This window comes from Panthera leo, chromosome C1 (assembly GCF_018350215.1).
Source record: "Panthera leo isolate Ple1 chromosome C1, P.leo_Ple1_pat1.1, whole genome shotgun sequence".
NCBI classification, from domain to species: Eukaryota; Metazoa; Chordata; class Mammalia; order Carnivora; family Felidae; genus Panthera; species Panthera leo.
The window spans coordinates 202339843-202362725 of record NC_056686.1 but is presented as its reverse complement, the minus strand read 5'-3'; the positions used below and the strand labels follow the sequence as shown (position 1 = coordinate 202362725).

General features: G+C 58.0%; 1 protein-coding gene across 2 annotated transcripts; it reads right to left on the bottom strand.

The window, feature by feature from the left end:
- Window positions 1-601: 601 nt before the first annotated feature.
- ASIC4 (acid sensing ion channel subunit family member 4) lies at window positions 602-22727 on the bottom strand. Of its 2 annotated transcripts, XM_042953283.1 has the most exons (10): window positions 22131-22712; window positions 6423-6567; window positions 6200-6327; window positions 5847-6009; window positions 5258-5314; window positions 3088-3241; window positions 1594-1685; window positions 1433-1512; window positions 1002-1106; window positions 602-784 (listed from the first exon to the last, which is right to left on the bottom strand). In XM_042953283.1, exons 1-10 carry the CDS (start codon window positions 22710-22712, stop codon window positions 671-673), a joined length of 1620 nt encoding a protein of 539 aa, XP_042809217.1. In that variant the 3' UTR covers window positions 602-670. The 2 variants fall into 2 exon arrangements, with proteins under 2 accessions (XP_042809217.1, XP_042809216.1); XM_042953282.1 differs by lacking the exon at window positions 5258-5314 and having other exon boundaries at window positions 22131-22727.
- Between the last annotated feature and the right edge of the window lie 156 nt (window positions 22728-22883).

Here is a 22883-nt window from a genome sequence, read left to right as displayed (position 1 = left end):
CAGACTGGAGGCAGAGAGGCCATTCAGGAAGGCTCCCTTCCCCACCCCCAAACTCAGCCAAGGTCTGATAGGTCGGCCTGCTCCCTGTGGAGGGGACTCTGAAGGTGGGGTGGGGGCAGGGGAAATTGGGAGCTAGGCCAGGCCTGCTGGGCCACCCAGTCCCCCTGCAAAAAGGGGAGCTGGGCCTGGAGAGGGACAGGAAGTAGGACCAGCCCAGCCCTCCTGAGTCCTGGGGGTTCTCCCTCTCCTGCTGACATTCTAGGGCTGGGACCCTGGCTGTCCCTGAATCACCCACCCCCATAGCCCCACCCTGCTTCTACTTCTGTATCCCCACCCCCACCCTGTCCTCCCTAAATATATACAAATGTACAGGGGGTTCCACCCCTGCTGGGTGGGCCCCTTCTTCCATCTCCCTCTCTCCTTTCCTTCCCTCCCCTCCAGCCCTCCCTGGGCACCAGCCTGGGGGTGGGAGGTGTGGACAAGAAGGACCCTTGTGCAAAGTAGCTGGCACCAGAGCTGGTGAACTGAGTCCCCACCCTCCCAGTGAGCACCGCCCTCTCCCCCTCCCCTTGGGTCACGCCCTGGCCTTGTGTCCCAGGATCAGGAGGAGACTGTTGGGGATCCTGGGAGGGGTCCCAGACTCCTGGGTCTTTTTAGACACAGCACCATCCTAGCAAGCAAAGTCTTCAAAGAGGCCTCCTCGGGGACCAGGAGGGTGGTGGTGGTTGGGGAGCAGGCCGCTGGCTCCCCCACCCTCAGCACAGCCCCGGCTTGGGCATGGACTCTGCAAGGTAAAGAGGGAGCGGGACGTGGAGAATGCAAGCCCTGCCCCCATGCCCCGCCGCCCCCCCCCTACCCCGCAGCAGCCAGCCTTTCCTCGCCCCCTAGGGTAGGGGCTTCCAGGGAACCCAGGAAGAGCTTGGCCAGGCTAGTTCAGAAGTTGCCGAGGCCTTCAGTCCCGGGAGAGGGCACCGGCTGCACTCCGCAGAGCTCGCCCTCACCTGCTCCTTCAGCTCCTGCAGCCCCAGGGTGGAGATGCCCCCAGTGGAGGTCCGCAGGGGGGTCTTGGGACGACGCCACACCCGCTTCAGTCGGTCCCAGGACACCTTGGGGTTCAGAGTGAAGGGACAGCAGCGGGCTCAGGAAACTTGGTAGAGGAGAAGGGCAGGCCTCACCAGGTCCACCTTGTAGGACTTGCTTCCCCAGCAAACCCCCATTAGGACTCCCCAATCCTCCCCACCCATCCCCTTCTCCTGACTCCTCAGCACCCCCTAGCCTTCCAGCCAGTCAGGAGACCCTGGCCAAGAACCCCGGCTTTGCAGCCAAGCCAGCTGCACCAGGAAGACTGTACTGCCCCCTGCTTTTCCCACAGCCCCTCCTCCCACCCTCCACGCCCCCTCTGGGTGGCCCCCACCAGGCCCCCATCCCTTGCCTCATAGATATAGTCCAGGATCTCCAGCAGGGTGAGGATGCTGGCCCCGATGAATAGGCCCATCTGTCCCCCGAGGTCTCCTGGGGCGCACAAGAGCAGGGTCAGAGGCACAGGCTGGGCTCATCTGCCCCCATGGAATCTGGGTCAGGGCCTCGTCTCACCCAGAAGGGCTGACAGGCCATAGGCCGCTCGCTGCTCCATGGCCTCGGAGGTCAGGGCTTCAAAAAAGACATCAAGGACCAAGAAGTTCTCCCTGTGGAGACAGGAAGCAGGGTGTCCCTGTGGGGCCATCCTGATCTGAGTCCCCTGCACCAAGAAGCTGGTGACCACCCTCAGACTCCCAAAGGCTGTGAGGGAAGACAGTCCCAGATGCATGTCTGTTTCATATTTTGAGGGTTACCCAAGGGCCTGGGAGAGCAAAACGAAACTCCTGGGCCTGGGGGCACCTGGGTGGCTCAGTCGGTCGAGTGTCTGGCTTCAGCTCAGGTCATGATCTCACAGTTCATGAGTTTGAGCCCCACATAGGGCTGTCTGCTATCAGTGTGGAGACCACTTTGGATCCGCCGCCCCCACCCCCTCTCTGCACCTCCCCCTCTCGTGCACTCTCTCAAAAATAAACATTAAAACAACGAACACAAAAATAAAAACAAACAAACAGAAACCTCCTGGGCCTGAAGGAGCCCCTCCTGCCTTCTGTAAGGCAGCAAATGGCATTCACTCTGTATCATCCCAATACCTCTCTAGAACTTTCAGTGGCTCCCCTTTGCCTAACAGTACACCCCAAAATTCTTTTTCCAGACTTCCAAGACTGCCTGTGATCTGCACCTTCTTATCCAGACTTCTTTCTTACCTGCTTCTCTCCACACAGCCTCCCCACTGCTCAGGCTGGTCTGTATATGATCCCACAGTTCTCTAGTTGGGATGCCTCTCCCCCACCCTGTCTCCTCCTGTCACACACCCAGGGTCCTCAGAGGCCCCACACATGCCTTCCCTGCTTCACCTGCCCCGCCCATTAATCTCAGCGGAGGCCTGACGATCAAACGTGGCCTCACCCACTATTGTGGCCTCACCCACAAATTGTGGCACTATCAAACGTGGCCTCACCCACAAATTGTGGCAGGAGCTTTGTGGTGTAATCACCTCTGTCCCCACAGGACCCACACCCTGGTACCCTGGCACCCACAGGATGTTCAGCCTTTGTAGATTGACTGCAGGGGACCAGACCCAAGACTCAATGAGGCCTCTCCTGAAGGCCACCTTGTCCCTCTCCCTTGGCACAGCATTCTCTCAATGTGCATTTAATGGCTCCCAGGTTGCTTGGGGTGGGGGGGGGGGGTTGGGGAGACACAAGCAGAGGGCTGTAAAACAACCATTAAGTGCAATGACCGAGAGAGGTACAGAGTGCTGTGGGGGCTCAGAAGAAAGGCGTTTGGATCAAGAAGGGCATCCCTGGAGGTGGGGACACAGGATGTGACTTGGGGGATGGGTAGGGATTAATTAGAAGAAAGGGATCGTGAAAGGCATTCCTGGCAGAAGACTCATTAGTAAGAAAGATACGCCCACTCCCAGTCTCCATCATGGACCAGGCCTGTTGCAGGTGGCCTCTACTAAAGACACACACACACACACACACACACACACACACACACACATACCGTATGTAGGTTTCGTTGCGGTTGTACTTCCTTGCCAGGTACCGGGCTGAGCCCCTGTTGGGGATCCTGACCATGGAGATTTCTTTCCCGTAGCGGGTCAGGTTGCAGGGAGTAGGGCAGAAACACGGGCCCTCGGTGCCCCCACCCAAGGAGTCTGCAACACAGAGGTACCAACTGCAGTGGCGGGGGGGGGGGGGGGCAGGTGGCCCAGAGGCCCACTGGCTGCAGGGAGAAGGCATAGGGGCTGTCCTGAGGCAGGCAGGTCCTCACTGAGGGCCTCTACTGGCCACCCTGGCACTGCCTAAGGGGGACTGGCTGGGAGTTCCTTCCTGGACCAGCTTCAGACCACCTAAGAAAGTGGGTGAGGGCAGAACCCCCCAGCACCCTCCTACAGACTTATCTTTCTGTGTCCTAGCCCTTTGGGGCTGAGGAGTCCTCATGGTGCAGACGGAGGACACAGCCCATCCGTCAGAGCCATTCACACGAGATCTCAGACACACACGGGGCTTGGAGAGGATGCCGGATGAATGGGATTATATGCATGTTTTCACATATGCAGATGGATGAGTGGGTGGATGGGTGGACAGATGGGCAGAAGGACAGATGCTATGTTTCATATGCTGGATTTTCTTTGTTCCCCCCTTCAGATCCACTCTCCACTCTCCTCCACTTTTCTCTGTGTCCAGGAGGCAGGTCTCTCTGCCAAATGCATTACCTAGACTCCCTTGTCTTCTGGCTTTGAGTTGGGTTTGGCCAGTGGGAGACCCCAGCAGGGTCAGAGAGCAAGGAGGGGAGAGATGCCAGGATATTTCTTTCCCCAGCTTCCTCACCACCAGGCCATTGGTTGGCTGAGACTGCTTCCCCCTCTTGTGGCCGGAGTTCCCGTCCTCTGGGACAGCCACACGTCTCTGCCTGGACCCCAGAGGCGCTCCCTTCCTTTACCCTGTAAAGCAGCAAATGGCATTCACTCCTTATCATCCCGATACCTCTCTAGAACTTTCAGTGGCTCCCCATTGCCTAACAGTACACCCCAAAATTCTGGACAACTAAAGTCCCTGCTCACACATCTGCCCCTTCATTAAACACTCTCCCACTGCCCCTTTGGCCGACGCAGTTGGAATGCGGGACAGAGAAGATCTCAGTTCCACTTCCTGTCATGTCTCTCCCTCCCTGGGGGCCCCATCATCTGGATTACTGCAGTGTTCACCTGACTGGTTGCTCTGCTTCTGGTCTTAACTTCCATCATCCCTTCTCCACAGCTAATCGGAGTCACCTTGATAACATCAGATGGCATTCTTGCCTTGCCTTAAGCCATTGTTGGCTTCCCAGAGCCTCTTCCAGTCTTGCCTCCCCCCTCCCCACCTCCTGTGTTCTCTGCCTCGAGCCACACTGACCTTTCCGTGATTCCCCTCCCAACTCTCTTTCCGGCTACAGATGTTTAGCACTGAACTGTTCCCACTGCGTAGAACATGTCCCCACCTTTTCACCAGGCTGACTCTTCCACACCCTTCAAATCTCAGCTAATCAATCTATCACCTCCTCCAAGGATCGTCCTGCCTTCGCAGGTGGAGCTGCACGCCCATCTCTGGGGCCTTGTAGCACCCCTGTGTTTCCCCTATCCAAGGACCAAGGCTGTGCCTGTGCCAGCACGGTGCCTGCTCACAGCCCTGCTCCATGAGGGCGGCCTCTCGTTCCCACTCTCACCTCCAGCACCAGCCCAGGCTGCCACCATCTGCAGAGGAATGAATGGATGGATGGATGGATGGATGGAGGAAAGAATGAGTGAATCGCAACCCAGGTGAGACCTATGGCCAGATGGGGTTTGCCTTACCCACACTGATAGCAGCGCATGTTTCCTCAGACCAAGAGAGAAGTCATTTCGCTTCCCCAGAGAGGGTGAGCTCGTTGGTGGAGCCACAACAGAAACCCAACCCTTCACTCCCAGTCCTGGTTTTTCTGCAACCCCTACCCTGCTGCCTCCACTTACCCAAGTGTCCACACCTGCAAAGTCCTCAGACCCCCTGGAGGTATGGGATAAGGCTCAACCCTGGAGGGAGTGTCCAGGGAGAGAATAGGAGGAAGGGGGCCAAGGCAATGAGGAGAACAGCAGACAGGGGGGGTGAAGAGGGAGGCGATGGAGAGGCAGGGGAGGGGAGAAGGCAGCACGGACCCAGTGTGTGGTCGGCACACTCGATGTAGATATTTGGCGGGCAGATGGTCTCATTGCCTGAAAGGAGAGAAGATTATTCCTGGAGTCTATGGTTCCACCCCCTCTCCCCCACCACGCTCCCAAATGCGGGCACGCACATGCGCGCGCACAGACGTACATGTTTGCACATCCCTGTACATGCATGAGCGTACACATGCTCGTGCATGTACGCCCGAAAATGTACACATGCATATGTGCATCAAACGAATGCACATTGCCTGCATGCACACATGCACACACATCTGTACGCATGTGTACCAGCACATGCACACAACCGCCTCAAATACACAAGCCCAAATGTACGTAAGCCCACGTATGCAGAAGTGCGCATCAACAGGCCCACAAACATGCATGCGTGCATTGCCATACGCACACGTGAAAACATTTATAAAGTCCCAAACACATACGCATACACTCACGTGAGTGTAGACACGCACACATGTTGTTGTACACATGCACTTGCTCGTGCACATGAGCAGTGTTCTGCCCCTGGAGGTTCTGGAGCCTGGCAGGGGGGCACGGAGGGCTGGCGGGAGGGGAGGGTGCCCACCTGGCATGTGCACCATCCGGCAGTGGCAGCGCTGAAGCACGGCCTCCTTTTCACAGCGCAGCCGGCAGGCAGACACACTGTAGGCTGAGTAGCCCTGAAGCTCAGGCTCCCTGAGCCCGCTCTCTGCCCGGCAGTTGCCCCAGGGCTGGGGCAGATAGGTCAGCTGCAGAGGGGGTGCATAATGGGGTCATGCCCAAAAGGCCCACCTGGCCCTCCATTGCCCACAACCTCAGCAAAGTCCATGAGTGGCCTGGTGGCCTGTGAGCTTCTGGAGGGTAGGTCTGGTCAGCATCCCCTCTGGGCCCAAAGACCCTGCCCAGTGTCCAATCCAGGGCCCAGCTGGAGGTGCTCACCCGCTGTTCCTGGCAGGACACGAAGGTTTGGAAGCCTGGGGACACGCCAAAGCCCAACTGGTGGATGTAGGGTGGCTCCTCTTGGCTATGGATCTGCACTCGGATGCCGGCCTCAAACGATGTCTCATCTGCACAGTGGAGATGCGGACCTTTGGAAACCCCTCCCAGGCAGAGGGCCCAGGCTGGAGCCCCCAAATCGGTCCCTGTCCCTTTCCCTGCATACTTGTCTCTCTCCAGATGGGCAGGTATTCCTCCTGCTGGATGTCCAACATGATCTCCAGGCCACTGCCCATGCCCCCAGCCCGACTGGGCAGTGAACTCTGTGGATCCGCGTTAAAGGTATAACACTTCCCATAGCGAGTATACACCTGGGGCAGGGGGGTGAGAGAGAGGAAGAGAGGAGGTGAAGCTAAGACAATTCCTGCAGCTCAAGGCTCCCTGTCCCGTGAGAGGGCCCGCCTGCCTGGACATCGCTGCCCAACAGCAACCACTCTACAGCCCAGCCTCTTCCCTAAGCTCTATATTTTCTACTGACATCCTCTCTTAGCTGATTAAAAGACATCTCCAGCTTAGAGTATCAATAGCAGAACTCTTGCGATCTTCTGTGCTCCGGCCCTCTGATTTAAGGGCCCCACCATCTACCCCATTTCTCAAGTCAGAATCTCTGGCTTTTCCCCCTCTCCTTCACTCCTACATTCAATCCAGAATCTGAGCTGGGCAACTCTACTCCTGAAATCTATTTGGAATCCAAACACTTTCATTCCATCTTGTGTCCCCTCTTTCACCAGCATCTCCCACCTCGCTCCGGGCTCCTAACTGGTCTGCCTTCAGCCACCCTTGCCTCTCGCTCCTGGCACCCCCCCACACACAGCAGCCAGAGTGCCCATTGTAAACTACAGGGATCCAATTGAGTCCCTTGCTGGCTTGGAGCCCAACGTTCCCCAGAGGATAAAGCCAAACTCCTTCCCTAGCCTGAAAAATCGCCATGTGTCATGACCTCTCCTGCCACTCTACCCCCAGATCTCTGACAAATTCAAACCCATGGAGCACCTTTCCTTCCTCTGGTCTTTGTTCATTTATTTCTCCCTCCTGGAATGCCACCTCCCCCCACCTTTGGCATGGTTAGCTGTCTTTTAAGTCTCAGCTTAAGTGCCCCCCTCTTCATTTTTTTAAAATGTTTATTTACTTTTGAGACAGAGACAGAGCGTGAACAGGGGAGGGGCAGGGAGAGAGAGGGAGACATAGAATCTGAAACAGGCTCCAGGCTCTGAGCTTTCAGCACGGAGCGGACGCGGGGCTCGAACCCACGAACTGTGAGAGCATGACCTGAGACGAGATCGGACGCTTAACCGACTGAGCCACCCAGGCGCCCCAAGTGTCCCGTCTTCAGACACACGCACATATACCACACACACACTTAGGGTGATCCTCCGCAGGTGTTCATCGGTTTGCTCATTGTATACCAAGACCTGAGATTATCTTGTTTATCTGGTTGTCCTTGTTCAGTGTCAACATCTCCCCCACTGAGGTTTATGCTGCACAGGAGCAGTGGGTTTGGTGTCCCCAGCACTGGCCCAGCGGCCGGCAGGAGGAAAGCTTATAAGCAGTTACTGACACACCAAACGAAGCTCTTTTCCACTACGGAGGGTTCCCAAGAATGGACACCAGATGGCACTGGCGTCCCGGAGATGGATGCCGAAGCCCCGCCGGCCAGGAGCTGCGATGGGGTCGTTGCGCAGCAGCTGGGGAGCGGGGGTCAAGAGAGAGGCGGAGGCAGGTGCCCCGCTGCCAGGCTCACCCCACAGAGACGAGCCCCCGGGTCAAACCCATCACAGGCAGCACCTTCCCTGGGGGCAAGGGGTCAGTGCCCTCAATCACTCTCGTGCTCCCTCTCCCCTCTCCTTGGAAACATTTCCAGCTGGTAAAAGCTGGGAGAAAAGGCTTGGGCGGTGTTGGGGAAAAGATATCCTAAATGCCTAGCTTCAGAGAAAGGGTGTAGAAGGGAGAGGGGCTGGGTTGTGGGCAGCGAGAAGGATGATTTCTAAGAACTGGGGGCCTGGGGCACCGTTGTCTGGGGAGCAGGGTTAAGTGTTCTGTCACCCAAATATCCTGCCTGCAGATCCTCAAACAAACACGTGTCTAACAAGCACCTTGCAATTTACAAATCATGGCTACATCCACCCCCACCCCCCCACCCCCATTTCATGCACTCAGCAACTCTGATATGGATAGATTTAAATTACTTGGCTTTTAAAGACCAGGAAACTGCAGCTCAGAGAGGTGATGTGACTTGCTCAAGGCCACACAACCAGTCAACTAGTCGGTAGGAGAGGCGGAATTCATCTGGATGCAAGACTTGAGCTGTTCCCACAACCCACAGCTGCCACCTGCCAACCCAAGCCCCAGCTCCCTCTCAGTCCCACCAGCTGAAATGAGACAGGTGAGAAATGAGAGCGGTGAGTGATTTAACACCCGTCTGTCCCCTCCCCCACCACTTCCTCCTTCCCTTCCATTCCACTTCCGTACATCTTCCTCACTTTTTTTTTTTTTTTTTTTTTTGGAAAGCTAACCCTCTCTTTTGGGATAAGGGGTCAGGGACTACCTGTTTCTAAGCCTTTCATTTTTTTTTAACGTTTATTTATTTTGAGTGAGTGAAGGGTGGGGCATGAGCAGGGGCAGAGACAGAGGGAGACAGAGAATCCCAAGCAGTCTCTGCACTGTAAGTGCAGAGCCCAAGGTGGGGCTCCAACTCACGAACCATGAAATCATGACCTGAGCTGAAATCAAGAGGCTGAGCCACCCAGGCGCCCCACACCTTCCTCATTCTTTGTTCTCCAGATCTGCTGCCCCTCAGTTCATTGTCCCTCCCTCCTGCTTCTCCCCCTGACCAATTTCTGGGTTCCAGTCCTTGACCCTGTCTGTATCAGCCTTGCCCACTCCATGCTGCACGTCTATCTGTGGGGCAAGAGTAGGCATGGCTGACAGTCCCAGAGCATTCGCTGTGCCCAGGCACTGACTAAACGCTTAACGTGCTCTTTCCAATGGAATCCTCACATCCCCCTCTATCAGATGAGGAAATTGAGGCTCAGAGAGATGGGTTGATTTACCAAGGTCTCCAAGATCATTGCTTCTCAAACTGTATTGTACACAAAGCACCTGGGGACCTTGTTAAAATGCAGTTTCTGGTTCAGTCGTGTGTGTTGGCAAGGGGAGGGGGACAAGACGGAGATTCTGCATTTCTAACAACCTCTGGCACGTGGACCGTACTTCAAGTAGAAAGGCCCAAAATGAACGGGTGAGAGTCCCGTAGGACAGCTCCACTTTAGGTCTGCGCTCTGACAACGTGTTACTGGAAGGAGGGGAACCCGGAGAGGGGCTTGGTGCAAGATTCCTGGGTCCCCAGGGCGGGTGGGAAGGGTAGATGGGGAGAATACAGAAGTATTTGACTCAAATCTCAAGGCGGCCGCCCTCTTCCTACTTCGGGCCAAGAAGATGCTGGAATCAGCTCTTGCTGATGCCGCTGGTTTGAGTGTATGCTCCAGCTGAGAGGCCAAACAAGGCGTGGACTGTATGGGGGACCCGTTTAGGTTTAGTGAGCTACCCCCCACCCCCGTTGTGCAGCACCGCCCCGGTGGCTCCCCCTGATCACCAGGAACCGTCGCGGCCTCTCCACAGCTCAGCCTGACCCAGCCCGAAGGACTGTGGACTCCCCGCAGCTGAGAGGCTCAGAGCCCATTTCGGCCTGCGCAGACCCCAGCACAACTCGTAGAAGGCGTGAGGTGGAGGGAAGGAGTGCCAGGTGAACCCTACCAAAGGTCTTGCACTATGGTGCTTTTGATTTATTTTCTCCTTTGAGAAGGGCTCTCCTTTGCCTTCTGGAAAACCACACGAGGAAAGTATCGTTGCCCCCATTTAATGGTGAGGAAGCCCAGGGAGGGAAAGTGAGTTGACTAAAGGCACACAGCCAGTAAACGACAAGAGATCCGAACGGAACTGAGCCCAGTGCCAAAGCAGAATTAGCGCTTATAAAACACCTGGCGGGTGCGTATCCGGTGACTAAATGACTCTGGTAGGCTCCTGACCCTGGGCGGGCCTTGGGCAGCCTCCCTTTCAATACCTCCAGTAAGTACACACAGACCATTCTGCATGACACTGAGCCCGGCCCTGTGTGGGGCAGGGGTAACCAGGAAGACTTTGACTACAATGGCTTTGGAGGGGGGGTGGTTACCTGGCACCCCTGCCCTCGAGGGGGTTGTGCAGAGTGGGGGTGACGGTGGGTGGACGTGCTCCGGGTCTGATGGAGATACTCTGCAGGGAAGGGACAGGCCAGACTGGCAGGGCCGGGCCACTTGCGCAGCCCAGGTCAGGCCCGACCGCTGGGCAGAGCAGAGCGTTGCCCCGGAGACGGTCCCCGGGCCAGGCAGGCAGCGGCGGGTGGAACTGCCAGCTCCTAAGTGGCAGAACCCTGGTGGCGGCACAGCCCACAGCCTCTTCCATGGAGACGGCACGGCCGCTCTGCCTCAAGGTCCCCCAGGCTGGTCACTGCTTTCTTCCCCATGGACTGGCCCAGAAGGAGGGAATGCATACAGGAGAGTCCAGGGCCCCGCAGCGGAAAGGGGCAGGTGCTAGGCTAGGATGTGCCGGAGTGGGCCGAGGGTCTGTCTCCAAATGACCCACTACCAGCCCTCAGCCTTAGGGGCTCAGACCCCTACCTCTGTATCTCCCATCCCAGACCCCTCCCATCTCAGACCCCTACCTCTGCCTTTGGTCTGCACACCCCCACCCCCACCCCCCCACCCCCCGCCTCGCTTTCTGCCTTAGCTCCTGGGTCCGCCCTCCTGACCCTAGGCTGAGCACATGGCCTCCCAGAATCCCTCTGGCCCCGGGCTGAATAAGCTTCTAGACGGGAATCTGTCTGTGCTGCGTGTGGACCCTTGGACCCTTCCAAGGGTCCTTTCTTTTCCTTTTGGCCAGCCCTCCGCCTGTCCCTCTCAGACCAGCCCACCCTTTCTTGGCCTGGACCCTGGCCTGAGTCTGACTCCCTAGTCTCTGTCCCTCTGATCTCTGTGTCTCACGGCCCTTCTCTATTCTCCTGGCCTGCCTGTCCTCAGCATCTGATAAATTATCCCATCTGGCCTCTGTTTCTCGGTCCCTTGCCCTCTGTCAGCCAGCCCATCCCCCTGGCCTCTGTCTTCCTCTCCCATTGGCCTGGCTGCGCCCTGTCCTTTCCTTTCCTTTGCCCTCTGCATCTGCAGCCTGTTTATCCTAGCCGAGGTGTCCAGTCCCCATCTCTTATCTTCCTACTAGACTCTCCCCTGGGCCTGAGACTGCTGCTGCCAAGCCAGGAACCCTTCTCCGGGCATGCCCCCCTCTCCTTCTCCCTGCCCCCTCCTCCAGGTCTGCCCCGGACAACATCAGAGGTTGGGAGGGATCTGTCCTCTCTGAGCTCCCTACTCTGAGCCTTGGCTCCTCACAGCCTCTTGGGTTCCATCTACCCACAGCTCCCATTTCCCCCAGGAAAGCTCTCCTTGGCTGGCTTGCATGCACCCCCGGCCCTCCCCACCCCTCATCCTCCCTGCAGTCACGGAGCCCACGGGGTTAACAGGCAATTAGCGGGGCCAGGGCTCAGAGCTGTGGGGGAGAGGGCCAGGGGCCTCCAGGAGATAAGAAGCCAAGCAGCCAAGGCTGGGCTAATCCCAGAGCTAATCTGCAGCCTAGGCTTTTATCTCCACTGCCTTCTGGGCACCCTGCCTCTGCTAAGGCCCTGGCGCCCTCCCCCCAACTTTTCCATAAGAGCTTCCTCCTGCCCCACATTCCGTCAGCCCTCCCCTGATGTGGTCCAGGCCTGGGCCTCTCACTCAGGCCTCTGGAATGAATTCCCTTTAACCCTGTGGTGCCCTGGAGTCCGTGGGGGTGGCCAGTGGAAGGGGGTGCATCTTCATCCATTCTGGACTGTGAGTAACACCCCAGGCCGAACAGCTCTTGAAACAACACTCAGGGGTGGCCCAAGTGTCCAAGTTCAAAGGCTCCTGCCTCTCTATCCTCCTCGATGGGGAAGGAAGAGGGCATCATCGTGCAAAGGCCACAACAGAGGGGTGGCAAGGTACGTATCCAAGGGCACATAGGAAGACGGGGCAAATTCAGAGTCCAGTCCCTCTCCTCCACTGGCCCCAACACTGTCCTCTAACCCCCCCTGAGGGGTCAGCAGACCCTGGTGTCAGCTTTAGCTCTACCACTGACAGCCTTGTGTAACCTTGGCTAGTAAAGTGATTTATTGACTTCTCTGGACCTCAGTTTCCTCATCGGTCAAGTGGAAATAGAAATTCTTGCCTGACTTATTTCATAGGGCGGTTGTAAGTGTATGAAAGAGGCATCTGCAGAGTGAAATAATATACATGAGTCCTCAATATTAGTAACAAGAGTGTCATAGAGACCAATAAAACCTGGGGCAGAGATCGACCACTGGAGGGGGTGCTGGAAATGGATACACATACCATAGCTTTGTAACATGGGGAAAGGGGCACGTGTTTTGGAATCCTACAGAACAGGGTTCAAATCCTGGCTATGCCACCAACCGTTGACAAGTAACCTTGGGTAAGGATGCATGATTTAATCTCTCTGAGCCTAGGATTGCGCATCTGTGAAAGGGAAGTGGTAACTTCTCCTGAAGTTAGTTATGAGGATTAGAGATAAATTCAGAGTGGGGTGTGGTAGGGTGTTCAAGAAAGATAAGGGAAGGGGTATGGTATGGGGTATAGATTTGTGAATGGGACTTCTTGCCAAATGGTGCAGCTCTTTCTTTTTCTCTTTCTTTCTTTCTTTCTCTTTCTTTCTTTCTTTCTCTTTTTTTTCTTTCTTTCTTTCTTTCTTTCTTTCTTTCTTTCTTTCTTCCTCATTGAAGTATACTTGACATTGGTGTAGCATTTTGATCTTGGATTCCCACTGGTCCCATTCTCAGGGCACCGTGCACCTTGGTAAAGGCTCTCCCAGCAATTTGGGAGAGACTGTGTTTCTTAGGGGATGGGGCTCTGTCAGAGTGAACCACCCGCCCCGGGAACAGGGATACGGCTCTCCTACCGGATGAGAAGCAGCACTGAATGAACAGGCCTGCAGCCCAGCCTGGTTCACATCTGAGGCCTGCCTATATTGTCTGTGGGATTCGGATTCAGTCATTGAACCTCTCGGATCTGTGTTATGAGGTAAGAGATGATATACATAAATCATAGCAACATCTAACATTTATTTAGTGCTTACTCTGTGTCAGGCATGGCCCTGGGCACTTTATATAAATTCACTCCTTAATTCCCACAAAAACCCTGCACTAGAGGTCTCTTAACCCCATTGTAGAGACAAAATGCTAGAAGCCCAAAGAGGGTAGGGAACCTGCCAGGGTCGCATATCATGGCACAGCAGGGTACCAGGCAGTCCGATGCCCAAGCCTGTGCTCATATCCACTGTGTGATGATACACACCTGTCACAGCACTGGCAAATAGTAGGTGCTCAAGAAATGGCAGGTGTTAAAACAGCATTTATGTGCCCGTCACTATTCTTTGAGGCTGTGCACTGTGTCAGGCACTGTGCTTGGTGCCGGGGATGGTTCAGAGAACAAAACAGTCTCTGCCCTGAAGGCGTTTGCTGTCTGGCTGCAAAGGGATTCATTCATTCAAAACGTGTTTATCGAGCCACCTACACTATGAGGCAGGTGCACAGCAGCCGGGAACAAAATAGAACAATCACACGTATAGGCAGATCATTACTGCCTGGGACTATTGCTGTGACGGGAATCCCACAAGTCGTCCGGCAGGGGGATTGGGGTTGGAGGGTAGAGCTTCCCGGAGCAAGCTCACTCACCCGCACCGGAAGGGCTTGGGTTCCCGCCACACGGTCCAGACCGGAGAATGCCCACCCCCCACCCCCCCACCCCCAAGCAGGCCTGGCCTCCTCCCCTACCACACCCCCACAGCCAGCCAGGTGCTTTTCAGAGCAACCTCCTCCCCAAGGTCGAAGCGCGCCCGCTCCCAGGTCCGGGAGGAAATGGGAGCAGTGTTTGTTCAAATGTAAATGTGTGAGCTGCGGTGGAAGAGAAGTAGGGGGCGGTCAAGGCCGCGTGACTCCAGGCCGAGGTCGCTCTGGGAGCCAGGAGAGCTTGGGGCCGTAGAAGAATGCGGTGACTCCAGGAGTGCGCCGCGTTTCCACGGGAGAGGAGCGCGCAGGGTGTCCAGCACGCAGGTAAACCCGTAAACCTGCTCCCAGGTAGCTACCACTTAGGCCTTAAACCCTAGAAAGGCAGTTTTCCAGGCGAGAATATTTTTAATTTGTAACGAAGCCCTTGCCTGACATTGCCGCCCCTGGACGCAAAGTTATTCGTTAGAGAGTTTTGTTGACACAGTGCGGCACACACCCACGGCCGGGCGGGAGTTCCCGGGCCAAGACTGAGCAGGTGGCGGTGGGTGTGTGGGTGTGCGCCCCCCACCCCAGCACACGCACCCGGGCATCCGGGCCGGGCCCACCCGCACCCCGAGGGCCGCACCCACCGCCGCGCGCTCCCCCGCCGCCCCCTCCTCCCTCCCGCGGGGCAAGCATCCATCACCGCGCCCGAGCGCCCTCCCTCCCGTCTCCTCCGGGCGCCTCGGCTCTCCTCCCTGGGTTTGCCTCATTTGCATTCCCCCGGCTCCCGGCTCCTCGGCAAAGTGACCTCCGCACACAGCAGAAGCCAGAGGCTTCCACCGCGGAGGGAGACACCGCCTCCCGCCGCCCGCCGCGGCCGGGGAGGGCCGAGGGGGCGCAAGCCCGGACGGCAGGGCGGGGGCCCGGGGGAACAGTTCTCTGGGGGCAGCTGGAGGGCCCGGGAGCGGCGGGAAAGGCCTGGGGCCGAGGGGCGCAGACGGACTCCGATGGGATTTGAACCTCAGGTCCTCTGTGTTGCGGGAGTGGAACGTGGAGGTGGGCACCGGGCCCGCGAAGCTGCGCCCCGACAACCCGCTTGGAACCTGGGGAGCCCCAACCCCGTTTCCCTCCCCTGCACCCCCACTGGAGAGGGGCCAGCCCTACCGGGCAGTCTCCCAGGAGTCCCCAGTCCCCCCCGTGGGGCCTGACCAGTCCCTGTCCCCGCTCCCCTGGCCTGCCGAGCCGCCTCCCCTCCCCCCATTTGGTATTTACACCTTTCACACATTTGTAAGCTATTATCCTGTCCACGCTTAGTCACCGCTGAGCCAAGCGCCACGGATTTAGCTCCTTTAATCTTTCCTCCTAAATCAGTCCTCCATTTCCCCTTAATCATCCCGTGGCTCCTCTCTGAACTCTCGCTGCCGCCTCGGCTGCTGCAGCCCATGCCTGTCTCTCTGGAACTGCTCCCCCTCCAACCCCAAACGGGTGTCCCAAGGGCATGGTGAACGTTAGAGGGGGCCCGGGGTTGGATTTCCAACGCTGCGGGTCCCCAGCTTGGGAGCCAGGGGAAGAAGTGCAAACACTCCCCCCACCAACCCCTTTCTGGAAACACACAGCACTCTGAACCTTCTCCTCTCCACCCTCCTTGTCTCTGTCCTCCTCCCACCTTCCCACCCCCATTCATCTGGATTCATCTGGATGGCTCCAAGACCCTAACCCTCAGGTCTCCTGACCAAGGTTCTGGCTGTCCACCCCCCCCCCCCCCACCTCCCGCCACGAGACAGAGGTGGCATTGCCGAGAGCATGGAAGGACAGGGCAACGCTGATAACCCACCAGCCTGAGGCTGCCCTCCTCCCCTCTCCAGGGTGACTGTCCATCTCTCCTTGACCACCCTGTCTCCACCCTGCACTCACTCCCGCCCAGTGGAACCCACTGACTCAGGGGCCTCAACCTGAGCAGCGCTGAAACTCAGCCCTCCTAGTGCTCCCTGGGATGCCCCTGCCTCCCTGCCACCCATTCCTGTTCCTTTCTGCCCCCTAGCCTGGGACTGGCAGGGGCAGCCCTGCCGCCAGCCACAAGAGGGAGAAGATTTCTCCCTGGAATCCAAAGGGCAAGGGTGGGAATCCTGCAAGGAGCATGGGTAGGGGAGACAGAGGGAGGACAGGAGGGGGATACTGGGGCCATTTCTTCAAATGCTAATCAGCATCTTCCGGCAGTGCCACAAGAAGCTGAGCTGATAATGAGCCCAGCTCGGGGCTGATTCCTGATTAATGAAGAGGCCACAGGGCTGCTGAGTGGGGCCGGGTGGGGCAGGTCCCTCCTGGCCCTCCCCGCTGCCCTGGAAGATAGTCCTCTGCAACAATAACAGCCCCCGCCCTTGGGTGCTTGGCCACACCACTTGAATCCCCCACCACCAATTCCACTTGTGGCCAATGGGAAGCAGCCAGACTGAGGGCACCGCCACCAGGAGGGCCAGCAGCCAGCTCTGGGGCAGGCGGTGGGGAGAGCAAACACTGGGTTCTGCAAGCTGTGACTTGTAGGTAGCCCTCAAAATATTTCTTAAAGTCAGGAAAATTTTTATTCAAATCATCAAGACTTGGGCTTCCCTGGACAAATTGGAAGACCCTGCCCCCACCCCCAAACACTGGGCATCCCCGACCCGGTCGTGAGTTAGCTGGGGCTGAGGGACAGCGGCTCCCCTCGGGGATAAGTGATCTTCCCTTCTGCTCAGACCCCACCCTTCCCTAACATGTGCCCTCCCCTACCTGACCTGCCTGGCTCCTGAAGGCAGGACAACCCTGAACTAGATGTTGAACTAAATGTTCTCAAGATTCATGCCTTAAGAGAGGACAGGGCAGAGGGGCTGGACAGAGGGTGAGGGTAAGAGGTAAGCTTGTCTGGTAGGTAAGAGGCCTGCGCCAACCTCAGAGGGAAGCCCGTCCGTTCCTGAGTCGAGGGGGCAGGGGGCAACCCTCAGGCCCTCAGGAGCCAGCAGCCAAGGTATGGAGTTGTCACGCTCATGGGGTAGCCTTCCCACAACCGAGGAGGCAGGGCAGAGCTGATCAGTACCGCCCTGACCACACCAGGGAAGGGAACGGGCTTAGGAGGAAGCCGTGAGCTTCAGAGGAAGCTGGGATCGAAGGCAGGGGATTGCCAGGATCTGGCATGGGGGAGCCAGGGAGGGCTAGAGGGCCGAATGCATGCTGCCCCCCTGCCTCTGAGCTGTCCTGGCTGGCAGCCGGGGTGGGGCTGGGAGAGGAGGGAGGAGGGCAGGGAGGGGGACTGCCCAGCTGGAAGAGGCCTTGTCTAATTGTGCCTGATTAGTAGAGAGGAAGAGAACAGGGCGAGTGATTAATAGTCACGGCAGTCACCAGCGAGTGGGGAAGGAGGGTTGGGAGGGGGAGGGAGGTCTGAGAGCCAAGAGGGAATGGGGACAGTGAAGTGCCCACACGTCCCTGGTCACCTGCCCCTCCAGGGAGTGGCTGGACCCCTGACGACCCACAGAGAGGGGCTGCATCCTACCCCTGCCTCCTCCAGGATTTTCCACCTCCCCCACGCCTCAATTTTCCAGACAATAGAATGGAAGAGAAAAGACTGAGGTCATGTCCTGCACCTGGGAAGAAAGGTGCATCGGTTCATGTGATGTCAACAGACACCTCCGTGTCTCCAGACCCAGGCCCTATCCTCAGCTCAACCTGGGACCTCAGCCCAGATCGTAGACGCCAGAGCTTCCAACCAGAGCCCACACCTGCCACCCATATCCTCTGGCCCCGGCTGGAATTCCTAGCCCTGCCCAGTCCTGCAGTCTGAACCTAGTTCCTGGGTCCACTGAGAACTGTGCTGTCCACCACGGTTGCCACTACCCGCGTGCGGCTCTCTGAATTGAACAATTCATTTTCTCTGTCACACGAATCACATGTCAGATGCTCAATGGCCAGTGTGGCTGGTGACTCCCATGTTGGACAGCACGGATACATTTCTATCATCCCAGAGATGTTCCGTGGGAGAGCACCGATCTGGAGAGAGTCTGTGCACATGCATGCACGCACGCACACATGCGTGAATATTTGGAAGGGGTGGGTAACACGGGAATGCTGTAACAGGGGAGGGGAGGGGCTGGGCCTGAGGATCAAGACCGGGGGAAAGACAGGAGACGGCAAATAGCAAAGATGCCTGCATGTGGGTCGGCAACCGCGGGTGGTGCTGGGAATCGACAGGTAAGAGAGCAGGAAGCTGGGGCAGTGGCACTTGCAATTGTGGACTCTTCCAGAGGACACACTATGTGCACGCCAGGCAGTGTGCTGAGTTCTTCTCGGCCATCTTTTTAATCCTCTCAACTGCCCGCCTTGTTTAGGTTCTAATATTGCATTTACTGGATGTAGAAACAAACGAAAGCTCACGGAAGCTTTTTGACTTCTCCAAGGCCACACAGCTTAGAGGGGAGAGCCAAGGTTCAGATCCAGACGGTCCGGCTCCAGAAACCACACACTTGACTGCTCCGCCATACATTCCCCAGCTGAGAGGAGAAGCTGAATTTTAGAGCCACCCTTGCATTTTACAGCTAAAGAGATGAAGCCCAGGGAGAGAGAGTGATTTCTGCCTTCGAGTAAGTGGGCAGGCTGAGAGCAAGCCGCAATGGGGAAAGTATGGATGGGGCTCGGAGCACCAGGGTGGGGGGAGCAGATGGTGGTGGGAATCGGAGGAAGGGAGAGAACATATAGGTGGTGAGAGCAGGAGGCGAGGTGGGAGTGGGTGGGTGGGTACGAGACTGAGTAAGGAGCCGGAAGGGAAGAGGAGAACGGACGGGGTAAGCTAGGTGGAAGGAAGCATGGGTGGAGCGGTGAGTGTCCTCCACTGCCCAGGAGCTCTTTCCTCTCTCTCTCTCCCCTCCTCTCCAAACCTCCCAGGTCTGCCTCACCCCGTGAACCTTCCCAGCCCTCTTCCGCCCAGAGTGGCCTCTCTGTCTGGGCTCTTACTACCCATGGGCCTCTTTTGGCAGTTGATCCTGGCAGCTCAGGACACCCACCTGCATGGCTGGTTAACTCTTGCATGGTTGGTTAAGCTTCTGAGTGTCCCTGTCTCTGCTCCAGCAGGAGAGTGTAGGCTGCCTGAGGACAGGGACCGGGGACTGGGGCTTCCCTTCTTTGTTCTCCCCCCCCCCCCCCCCCCCCGCACCACCGAGCAGGTACACAGTAGGCACTCAGAGCTCCTGTTGATTGGGCGAGCGACTGGGAGTCGGTGAGGGGGTATTAGGGAGCGTGGGGGTGAAAGCGACTGCAGTGGTAACAGAAGCAAGAGCAGCAGCTTAGGGGACTGGGGGAGGGCACATTACCCAGAGTAAAAATAGGCTGGAAAATGTGACATTTATTAACTTGGATTCTGGAGGAAAGGTCACAGCAGAGTGGGGAGTGGGAAGGAGGAAACAGGGAAAGCCACAGAACACACATCCCAGCCCCTTCCCCAAAGCCTGTCTTTGTCACTGACCATCTCACCACTCACACCCTGGCAGGTCCCCTGCCAGCGGATCCCCGTACCCGTCTCCCCACCATCGATCCCACCAGGAGCTCCGTGTTCTTACCGCAGGGTCTGTTGTGGACCTCGTGTCCTCCTGAGAGACCCCTTGTGTTCATCTCCTGCCCCTTCTCTGATCTCACCCTGCGGTACACCCTCATCTTCCCCACGGCCGTGCGGCATGAACCGCCATCCCAGCCCGCACTCCCAGACCCTGGTGAATCTGCAGCAGACTCAGCCCTCGAAGGCCAGGTCCAAGGGAGAGTTACGCTCAGCAGACGGGGGATGGGCAGAAGGATATGGGGTCTAGACCGGGTGGGAGACAGGGAACGCAGGCTCTAAAGGGGAATTCCTGTCCCCCAGTGCTTGCTTTGCCCCTCCGCCCTTCTTGGGCCTGCCGCAGCCCCAAAGCTGAGACCCACAAACTTCTGTCGCCCTCCTGTCTGCAGCCCCAGGGTATGAAAGGGCCCGCTGGACACCCATCCTCCCCTTTAGCCATCCTCAGGATTCCCAGAGACTCCCTGTTCCCAGATCCTCCGGGCACCTCCTTTTCCTAGAGCGAGGCAGGAAACCCTGCTTCCCTCACCTTACTCCCCCCTTCCCCATCTCTCCCTCCCCGCCACCCTCCTTCCCACTGAGGTTTCAACACACTTCCCCTTTCCTTTCTACCCACACCCACCCCACCCCCCCCCATTCCCTGCACAGGGACACAAAGCTCCCATTGATTTCTGCCCCAACAACACCTGCTGGGACTGGGCTGTGTCTCCCTCCCCCCAACTCTGAGGGGTGAGGATGTCAGACAGAGGGGCTCCATGGACCCAGAAGTCCACATGCACACTCTCTACACCTCACCTCCTTCTTGAGGACTCTCGCAGTCCCGGATTTGGGAGCAGTGATTTTTCCTAGAAGAGGGGTGTGTGGCCACACAAAAGCCCAGTGCCCCCCACCCAGGACGACCCCTCCTTCCTGCCCCTTCCTCCATTTCTACACAACTGCCCCCACACCCAGTGGCAGGAGGACCCAGAGGCTGCAGGCACGGGTAGCGGTGAGAGGAACCTAGTAGGGGCACGTTTCCTGCTGTACTGAGGCAGTGAGTGAGCGAATGGGAACCTGGGCCAGAGGAAGGAAAGCGCCCTCCCCATCCCTGGGGCAGGCCACTGGAGGCTGGCTGGAGTGGGCACCATGTTGGCGCCACATATTTGCATATGCACTGGGCAGTGGTAACAAGGATGTAAACACACATGTACACAATGCTGGGAGTCAACCGTGCACCGGGGATCTCTAGCACCAGGGATAATAGATACCCTGTGAGTGTGGGTGAATGGAGCACTGACTGACAGACAGACAGACAGCACACAAGACACGCCCCCTGAGCTCACACCTGACTGTGGGAGGTGTGCATGGGAGGGCAGCCCAAGCCGACACTCCAGATCTCAATGAGAGAGTGTGTGTGTGTGTGTGTGTGTCTGTGTCCACACACATGTGAGAGATGGCACCAGCAGTCCCCGCATGGGGCGCAGGGATCAAGATAGATGGGCGGGGGGCATCACAAAGGGGATGGCATCCACAGTGTGACCCTGTCCTCGTCCTCAGCAGCTAAGTAAGAGCTGGGATCTGGGCATAGAAATGGGTAGCTCTCGGTGTGTGGGTGTGCAGGTGTGCATGTGAGTGTGGTGACAGGGACACTGAGTATGAGAGAGGGAGCGCAGAAAACTGTCCCTGAGCAGTAGGTGTGTGTGTGTGTGTGTGTGTGTGTGTGTGTGTGTGTGTTGCTGGGTTGCAGTGAGGGTGAGCCATGCACATAGGAGTGAATAAGTGATTCTCAGTGTAAGAGCCAGAGCCGGGCAAGGGAACAGCAAGAACCAGGAAACGGAGGGAGGGAAAGGGAGAGAGGCTGGAGGGGCAGCATGAAAGAGGGATGTGTGAGGGAGTCTGTGAAAGGGGGTGTGTATGAGAGACACAGAGACAGAGAAGAGACACTGGCACCCAGTGTACACGAAGATCAAGATCGTCTGTATCCAGCCTGCCGGTCGGGCCAGCTCCCCAGGAGGCAGCCCTGAGTCCCTCTCTTGCTGGAGCCCCCCAGACACCCCATCCCCAACACCCTCATTCAGCGGGGAGAAGAATCCAGAGGAAAAAGGGAACAAGAGATGAGTGGGGGTCAGTCGGCCCGGCCTTGGCACGGTGCATCCCTTCCTTCCCTGCAAGCTGCCCAGCTTCGGGGACCCCGGGCCCACTCCGGGCCCCCCGGGCCCAGACCTGGGCCCTGCAGCAGCAGCAGAGCCGAGAAGAGGAGCGGCCGCAGCAGCACCAGGGTGAGCCCCTAGGAGTGTCCCCTGTTCCGCGGCTGGGGAGCTAGAGGGAAACACCGGGCTTGGGGGAGACACGAGGCCAGCCTCTGGTGGCGGAAGGAAGGGAAGCCCTGTAGAGCCCTGTTGAGGATGCCCCTGCGCGCCACCTCCCCCCCCCCCCCCACCCCCCCACCGGCCTCCGGCCACCCCAGGCCGGGCGGGCCAGCTGGCAGGACTCACCACAGAGAAGTTGCTGGCGGAACAGTGGTGCCCACTGAAGTTGCAGCTCTTGAGCATGTCGGCAAGCTGGTGGCCAGTGCGGTTGAGGATGTCTACCATGTCGGGCTCCGGGTAGCGCAGGCCGGCGGCTCGGTGCCCGTCCCGGTCTTTGGGGGGCAGCCCCGTCAGATTGGCCAGGTGGAAGATGTCGGCGTCGCTGAGCGCCGAGTGCCGGAAGCGGTTGATGTTGCAGAGGGTGACGGCCGGGAAGCCAGCCACCGGGGCTGGGGCAGCAGGGTCCATTGCCACCAGGTGAGGCCGGGTCAGGTAGCCCCGGGCCAGGCCAGCCGCCTGGTACAGGAAGGCAGCCAGCGAGGTGAGTAGGGCCAGTGCCCACAGGGTTCTGCGCAGTCCATGGGGGCCTGGGCCACAGGCCCGGCCCAGCCCGTGCAGAGTGCTGGTGCTCGCAAAGGTGGCCAGGTCCCGGGGGGCTGCTGCCCCCCGTGCTGCCCCCAGGAGGCTTTGCTCATCCCCTGCCTCCTTCTCCTTGGGTTTCGCATCCTCCTCTGCAAATTTGATTTTGCACACAATCTCGATCGGCATCTGTCCCCGGCTGCTGGGACTGGCCAGAGCCTCCCTGCCCCTGTCCCTCCCTGGCCGGCAGCCCCCCCGGTGCCCTCCGGAGTGGCGGTGGTGGCAGCGGCCGCTCTCCTCAACTCAGGGCAAGCGGGAGGAGGACAGGGACAGGGTGGGGGCCCGAGGTGGGGGAGTCAC